This window comes from Camelina sativa, chromosome 15 (genome assembly GCF_000633955.1).
Source record: "Camelina sativa cultivar DH55 chromosome 15, Cs, whole genome shotgun sequence".
NCBI classification, from domain to species: Eukaryota; Viridiplantae; Streptophyta; class Magnoliopsida; order Brassicales; family Brassicaceae; genus Camelina; species Camelina sativa.
The window spans coordinates 27,523,761-27,531,332 of NC_025699.1; the positions used below are offsets into that span (position 1 = coordinate 27,523,761).

Consider the following 7,572-nt stretch of genomic DNA (forward strand, 5'->3'; position numbering starts at 1 on the left):
TTTTTTTTTTTTTTTTTTTTTTGACAACTTCATCCAGGTTTTACGATCAATTTTTTTTTTTAATAAAACTTGCTGACTCTTTGGAACATATATACAGGATTATGTCTTTCCTAAAGTAAAATCATATAAGAAACTGAACTTTTGGTTTTTTTTTCTATGAGACTTTCAAATTTTAAGTCATAGTTCTTTTTATTTAAATTACAACTTGTTCCTTACAAATTATATCTAATATTTTGCCTTATTTGTAATGAAACTATAAAATGAGGATTAATTAACTAATAATAAAAATGCTCTAATTAAATGATCTAACCTTTATTTGAAACAATTTTCATAATTGTTATGATTAAACCCCATCTTGTGTAACTCATCAAACCCTATATGATATGTATACGCTTGGTTGGGATTTGATATTGTTTTCTTGGACCAGGTTACGCTTGGTGTAGCAGTCAACGGGTTTGGACATGCGATTGTTTACCCAGTGCTTCAGTCGATAATTGCGGATAGCTTTAATGATAGTTCGAGAGGTTTTGGTTTTGGTTTATGGGGTCTCATTGGTACGGTTGGAGCTATATTTGGAAGCGTCTTGGCAACAGTCATGGCTGGTCATGATTTCTTGGGGATCCCAGGATGGCGCTGTGCCTTTATATTGATGGCAACGATGAGTGCGATCATCGGGGTTCTTGTTTTTCTCTTTGTCACCGACCCGCGGAAAAAGAAAAGTAGCAGCTTTGTTTCTCATGATCATGAACGGTAATATAAAGCTCTACATTTTTGAATTTAGCATAAAAGTGACTAGAGTTTTTTTCCCTTTGGTTTTGAATTAGCTAGTCATGAGGTTTTGTAGAGATGATGAACTAACGGTTCATAAAACAAAGAACTATGATGCTGCAACAATAATGAGCTCGGTTTGGACGGAATCCTGGGTGGCCATAAAAGATGAAACCAAATTACGAACATTTCAGATCATCGTATTGCAAGGAACCGTGGGTTCGGTGCCATGGACTGCGATGGTTTTCTTCACAATGTGGTTCGAACTCATTGGTAAGTGGTTCCAACTCTTTATTATAAATTAAAAAAAAAACAAAAAAAATTGACGAAGAATTTTTTAATCATTTTAGCTTAAAAAGTATGAGAACACCAAAAAGCTATTTTTTTATATTAAAACATGCTTTATTAATTAAAAAAATAAAACATGCTCTTAGTTCTCAAAATGTATTATTTTCTTATTTTCCAGGTTTTGATCATGACCAGGCGGCTATCCTAAACGGAATATTTGCCACCGGACAAGCAATAGGATCATTGGTCGGGGGAATAATTGCAGACAAAATGTCTCATGTGTTTCCAAACTCGGGCAGATTGATTTGCGCACAGTTCAGCGTTTTCATGGGAGCTATATTCTCCATTGTTCTTCTAAGAATGATCCCACAGTCCGTTGACAGCTACTACATCTTCTTGGTCACTCTCTTTCTAATGGGTCTCACCATAACTTGGTGTGGACCGGCCATTAACTCTCCAATCTTAGCTGAGATCGTTCCTCCTAAGCATCGAACCATGATCTATGCCTTTGATCGTGCACTCGAAGGGTCTTTGTCTTCGTTTGGTGCTCCTTTGGTTGGGATTATGTCGGAGAAAATGTTTGGATTTGAGTCAAATGGAACTGATCTTATTAAAGATTCTGGTCGTGCTGCTGAGGCGTTGTCCAAAGGGATCATGTGCATGATGGCTCTCCCCTTTGGATTGTGTTGTCTTTGTTACACACCGTTACATTTTCTTTTTCAGAAAGATCGAAAAATCGCTAAAACTTCGAGTTCAAGGAAAATAGAGATGATATGAGAATTCTTAATTATGTTCTTCTTCATAATCAATCTTGGTCATAATTGAAGCTATGTGCCAGTAAATCAATCGAGTTTGTACTAGCTGGTTTTCATGTTTACTTTTATTATTTAAAATACATTATCAAAAAATGTTATTTGACTAGATCTATATTTATATTGACAAAAAAGTGGAATAACGTAACCATTAACCAAATTCGAGTTTTTGGTGGTCAAATTTTATTTTTACGTTCTACTAATTTTTAGAAACACAAAGATGTGAGGTGTCTATAATTCAAATAATTTACCATTTTAAGAGATTTTGCGTTTTTGGCGAAAAAATCAAATTTTGCATTTCTTTTTGCAAGAAACGTAATTTTGCGTTTTTACGAGAAAACAAGATTTTGCCGTTTTGGCAGAAAACATAATTTTGTGGTTATGGGATGAAAACGTAATTTTGTATTTTTATGTTTTTGGCGAGAAAACGTAATTTTGTGATTTTTAGCGGGAAAACGTAACTTTGCGGTTTTGACAGAAAAATGAGATTTTACGGTTTTGGCAGAAAATGTAATTTTATAGTTTTAGCAGGAAAATGAGATTTTGTGGGTTGGTGGGTGAAAAATTGGAATTTTAGGGTTGTATGTTTATTAGAATTGAGAAAAAATATTTTGTAATTATTTAATTAAAATAGAAATATTTTTTACTTTTACCAATTATGGATGAATTTACCTCATCCAAACTCTCCAAAAAAACTCATTTAGAAATTCATTTTTTTTTTGCTCAAAACTCATCCAAATACCTAATCCAGTTCATTTCTTAATTATCACTAAATGAACCATAACATTCATGTACGTCCAGATACTGCGTCTAGTGCACCAAACACGAACAGCACCTACCACCTAGGTTACCCTTGGTGTAGCCTTCAATGGGGTTGGACATGCAATTGTTTATTTAGTGCTTCAGTCTATAATTGCGGATAGCTTTAAGGAGAGTTCGAGAGGTTTTGGTTTCGGTTTATGGAATCTCATTGGAACGGCTGGAGGTATAGGGAGAACCGTCGTGCCAACGCCCAACGGTCATGGCTATTGGCTGGTCATGACTTCTTTGGAATCTCAGGATGGCAATGCGCTTTTCTACTGAGTACTACGCTGAGTGCAATGATCGGGATTCTCGTTTTCTTTTTCGTCAATGACCCGAGGGAAAAGAGGACTAGCAGCGTCATCGCTCATCAAGATGATCAACATTCTTGAATCATGATTGTATGTAGCCCCAACACAACCAAAAATAAAAATGTGTTTTAGCTTATTGTTTTAATTCTTTTCTTTCTTTTTTTTTGATAGGAAAGTATATATTGTCTTTAGTTTTGAGTTAGTCATTTGGTTTTTGTAGTGATGAAAACAATGGTGCAACACTGATAGAGAGTCTTCCGAGCTCTTCGGTTTGGAAAGAATCTTGGGTGGCCATAAAAGATGTAAACAAGTTACGAACATTTCAGATCACCGTATTGCAAGGATTCGTGGTTTTCTGGACAATGTGGTTAGAACTCATTGGTAATGCATACTCTCATTTTTTTGCACTTGAGAGAACCAAACATATCCTTAAGGAAAAAAAAATAGCTTATATACTTAGCCGAATGATATTTTTTTTTTGATAATGCAATCATAAATACTTTTTGGTTGCTTTTTCCGTTTGATTTCTTTTTTCATAATATTATTTTTGGTTATAATAAATCTGGGAATGAATATTTAAAGCAGATCAGAAAATTCCTAAACTCACTTGGTCCCAATGTACAAGAGAGTAAACAGCAGAAGTTACTTTAGAAGAAGAAGATGGCTATGAAACCACCGGACAAGAGTCCAACTACATGCAGCGAGCAAATGAGGTTTGGCCAACTTGTCCACCCATCATTGCCCTTTTGACATTATTCTCAAACGTCTTTGGGTTATCCCTTAAAACCTCAGCTGCGTCATGGTTCAGAGGGTCCTCGTAATTGGGTTCCTATGAGAAGTCAAACAAACAAACAAAAACTTCAGATTAGATGACCCAAGAAGAATATAACATCAATGGTGTATCGTAAGTCAGGGAGATTTGTTACCGTGAAGAGATGGAAGAGACCATAGATAACAGTGTTTATGTTGAGAACCGGTTTCCAGTCTTCACGCAAGATATTCAGACAGACGTTCCCTTCTAAATCGATATTGGGATGATACACCTACAAAACATTGGCATTCTTCAGTATTCTATTACAAATACAATCAGAAAGACAAAACGAACGTTCAAGAGACTTGGAGAAAAGCCAAAACCTTGGTCTTGCATTTCACTTTGGGAGCTTCATGTGGATACACATTAGAGACTTGGAATGTGAACACAAACTTACCATTCCTGTTATTTGGTAAAAGAAAGAACGAATGAGTGTGTGTCTGTTTGACCCAAAATCAGTGACCCACATAGACAAAAGAAAGAATGAAGGATTCTTGTACACTTACGTGTAGTATCCTTCATCAGGTTTGATGGTAACTTCAAAGTTCATCAAGTCATCCTTCCCGTTCGGAAAAGATATCTTACAAGACTTTGGCAGGTTCAGCTCTGATATATCTATTGCACACATATAAACAAACGAAACACACCAACCACAGAGATGATTATCAATCAGTTAGAAGAACTACTAGAAGAAAACATAAAACCCTTATAGTTCTAACACTTAAAAGAACCCGAAGATTACAGAGTCTGTTCAACATCAGAAACTGAATAAGATCAAAAGCTTACAAAAGTGAGAGAAGAGAAGAGAAGAGATAGAGAAACCTTTATGAAGACGAAGTTCACCAGCAGATTTCTTCTTGACAGAAGAAGCTCCACTTCTGTTGTTATTTTGGGATTCTTCTTTTTGCTTCTCTTTCACTTTGAATAACCCAAGCATGGTTCTTCTTCTTCTCTACAATCACCAAAATCAATCAAACAACATCATACATTGATTTATCAATTTCAAGATTTCACAAGTTTTCTTCATCAGAACAAATCCGAAACAGAAACAAATTACAAAATCACAAAAACATCAGAACAGATTCATAACAGAACAATCATCGCTCAAACCCTAACGAAATCAAAACTAATTAAAATTTCATATCAAACAATCATGAATCTTCCGATAACCAAGAATTTACAAAACGATTGGCGATTCTACAGAACCAGATAATATCAAGAGATCGGCACAAAAAAAAATATACAAAAACCCTAAGAAACGAAAGTGAAAGAGAAGAAGAGATTAGAGAGGTTACGTTTAATCAAACACGGAGATTGAAATCACAACGACGGTCGATTCGTTTTCTCTTGTGATTTGGTTCTGACGGGGGAGAAGAGCGAACGTAGCTTTCTCTGTACGCTGATTCTGAAAAATCTCAACCCTTTTTTGAAACTATATGAAGAAGAAGCGTTGGATCAACCTATTGGGCCTGCCTTGCGAATTAAATGGGCCTAATGACCGACGCGTCCGTCGTTTCGAGTGCAAAGAGACTTGTATACTGAGTAAAATAAGTTGAAAATAATAATAAATCATATATTTTTTTATATGAAAAAGAATCTGATAAAAATAATTTACATTTATTGAATGTTTAAATTAAAAATATGTAATGATTATTGTATATTATATGTCTCTATTGGTATTTTTCTAATTTAGTTTTCTTTTTACTTAATTAGAAAATTTGCAAATTTTACTAAATTAATTATGCAGTTTTCTTTTTTTTGGGTGCCTAATCAAAGCTTTAAGAACAAGAACAAAATTCTTTATAATGGGTAGTTGAGAGTTGAGACTAGAGTCTTTTTTTTTTTTTTTTGTAGGAAGACTAGAGTCTTTTTAGTAATTGGAAAATGTTTATATAGTCACTAAATTAAAACTACTATACTTAAACAAAAGAGGATGATAAAAGCAAGTTTGAAAAACAACTAGTTGTCCATGCATGTGCTAATTTAGCCAATTTTGTCGACAACTTGGTTGCAATTTCTTGCCACCATTGTTAAAATAACAAAGAAATGAGAAAAGTGGAGCCGGTGGATAAGAGAAGAGGGGAAAGTGATGAACAAGTTGAGTTAAGAATAATGCATTTTTCTTGTTTTTGCATTATATTCTTGTATAATAATGCACCTTGTATTTAAAACAAGTGCAATTTGCACCCCAAACAAAAAAAAGTATTGAAAATGTGCAAATAAAGTAAATAGAAGTCATGAGACTTCGTGACGTCATCTCATCTTCGTCATCTCCATGAAGCTTCGTAGCGTCATTTTCATCTCGATTAAGGTGCCCTGAGAAGTGAAAGAGTGGTTTTGTGTTTTTTTACATTACCTTTTTTGCACACAGAAAAAATTGACAGCGGTTTCATTTCTTATCTATATAAATGAGTGCACTCTTTCTTCTTTCTTGAAAACAAAAGAGCAATAATTAACCATGGGTGAAGCCGTTAAGGTAATAGACACTCTTCCTATTTTGATGTGTTTTTGCTTAGCATGATCAGATTGATGTTTTCTAGTTTCACATTGTGTACATGTGTGTGTGTGTGCTTAGGATCAAAGAGAAGAAGTGATTCAAGCTTGGTACTTGGATGATAATTACGATGAGGGTCAGAAACTTCCTCACCACAAGGATCCTAAGGAGTTTGTTACTTTGGACAAACTTGCAGAGCTTGGAGTACTTAGCTGGAGACTTGACGCTGATAACTATGAAAACGATGAGAAGCTGAAAAAGATCCGTGAATCTCGTGGTTACTCCTACATGGTTTGTGACCTTTTTATTTGAAGGCTTTTTATATCTTCCTATGTTTTTATTTTTCTAAGATGTTTATTTTTGATTTGCAAACATTTTTTTTGTGTTCACGTCTTGGTTTGATGGGAGAAACATGTTTTTCAGGACATTTGTGAGGTATGCCCTGGAAAGCTTCCAAACTATGAAGCAAAAGTAAAGATGTTTTTTGAAGAACATTTACACATTGACGAAGAGATCCGTTACTGCCTCGCAGGAAGTGGTAGGTACTTTTATTTTATTGGCTGCTTTACTTGAATCAATCCAATATAGTCCTCATGTTTTTTTCTTTTATTGGGAAAAAATTAAAGGATACTTTGATGTGAGGGATCTCAATGATGTTTGGATTAGAGTATGGGTAAAGAAGGGAGGTATGATAGTGTTTCCTGCTGGAATATATCATCGCTTCACCGTGGACACAGGCAACTACATGAAGGTTCAATCTTATAAGCTTCATATCTAGTTGTATTAATTAATTCACCATATGTTTATGGTTGCTTAACTATAAAATTTGGAATTCTCTTGCTGAACAGGCAATGCGGCTTTTCGTGGGTGGACCAGTGTGGACTCCTTATAATCGCCCACACGACCATCTTCCTGCGAGGTACAACACCAATGTCTTGCTCTCCCATATATAATGCAGTGCCGTGCTTACTTAATAAAAAATGGGGCAATAGCCCTAGGCCACATCCTCGATCATATTTTTTTTAGGCCACATTTGACAAATATATTTATAGATTTATTCAGTTAATTTCAATGTTTAAGTGTTTTTAACTACAAATTTGAATTTTATCATCATAATAATTATTCTTTTTGTTATCATCTTTTATAATTCTTAGTATTTGATTCAAAAACTCTATAAATTTTTAGTTTAACATAAATTTTAGGTGATATATTGTTAGTTAAGTTTTCTAAAATTTTACATTACAAAATTTCGCCCCAAGCCTCTAGAATCATTGGCACGGCACTGAT

At 34.5% G+C, this 7,572-nt stretch overlaps 3 protein-coding genes across 3 annotated transcripts in view; 2 read left to right on the forward strand and 1 right to left on the reverse strand.

Moving 5' to 3' along the window:
• Positions 1 to 1,944, forward strand: part of LOC104747703 — a 2,604-nt gene extending 660 nt beyond the window's left edge. Inside the window, exons 2-5 of the mRNA XM_010469386.2 lie at positions 1 to 37; positions 428 to 750; positions 845 to 1,041; positions 1,235 to 1,944. The exon at positions 1 to 37 is cut by the window's left edge and continues 297 nt beyond it. Of these exons, the coding sequence (XP_010467688.1) occupies positions 1 to 37; positions 428 to 750; positions 845 to 1,041; positions 1,235 to 1,833 (1,156 nt within the window). The 3' untranslated portion in view covers positions 1,834 to 1,944. The remainder of the gene's footprint in view (positions 38 to 427; positions 751 to 844; positions 1,042 to 1,234) is intronic.
• On the reverse strand, positions 3,500 to 5,204 carry LOC104747704 (probable NEDD8-conjugating enzyme Ubc12-like). Its single transcript, XM_010469387.2, has 6 exons — positions 5,087 to 5,204; positions 4,614 to 4,743; positions 4,298 to 4,406; positions 4,115 to 4,193; positions 3,907 to 4,023; positions 3,500 to 3,809 (listed from the first exon to the last, which is right to left on the reverse strand). The coding sequence occupies exons 2-6, from the start codon at positions 4,726 to 4,728 to the stop codon at positions 3,672 to 3,674; spliced, it is 558 nt and encodes a 185-aa protein (XP_010467689.1). The 5' UTR covers positions 4,729 to 4,743; positions 5,087 to 5,204; the 3' UTR covers positions 3,500 to 3,671.
• The window catches only part of LOC104747705 (1,2-dihydroxy-3-keto-5-methylthiopentene dioxygenase 1), a 5,963-nt gene continuing 4,546 nt past the window's right edge, over positions 6,156 to 7,572 (forward strand). The window contains exons 1-5 of the mRNA XM_010469388.2: positions 6,156 to 6,267; positions 6,367 to 6,576; positions 6,709 to 6,823; positions 6,912 to 7,036; positions 7,134 to 7,204. Coding sequence (XP_010467690.1) covers positions 6,250 to 6,267; positions 6,367 to 6,576; positions 6,709 to 6,823; positions 6,912 to 7,036; positions 7,134 to 7,204 — 539 coding nt within the window. The 5' untranslated portion in view covers positions 6,156 to 6,249. The remainder of the gene's footprint in view (positions 6,268 to 6,366; positions 6,577 to 6,708; positions 6,824 to 6,911; positions 7,037 to 7,133; positions 7,205 to 7,572) is intronic.

What these genes read in the sequence shown, in the direction of transcription:
- LOC104747704 (XM_010469387.2), bottom strand. Translation starts at nt 4,728, where the DNA reads ATGCTTGGGTTATTCAAAGTGAAAGAGAAGCAAAAAGAAGAATCCCAA. An exon ending in TGAACTTCGTCTTCATAAAG is followed by an intron (nt 4,407 to 4,613) that starts GTTTCTCTATCT and finishes TGTGTGCAATAG; the next exon opens with ATATATCAGAGCTGAACCTG. An exon ending in GTCTCTTCCATCTCTTCACG is followed by an intron (nt 3,810 to 3,906) that starts GTAACAAATCTC and finishes GACTTCTCATAG; the next exon opens with GAACCCAATTACGAGGACCC.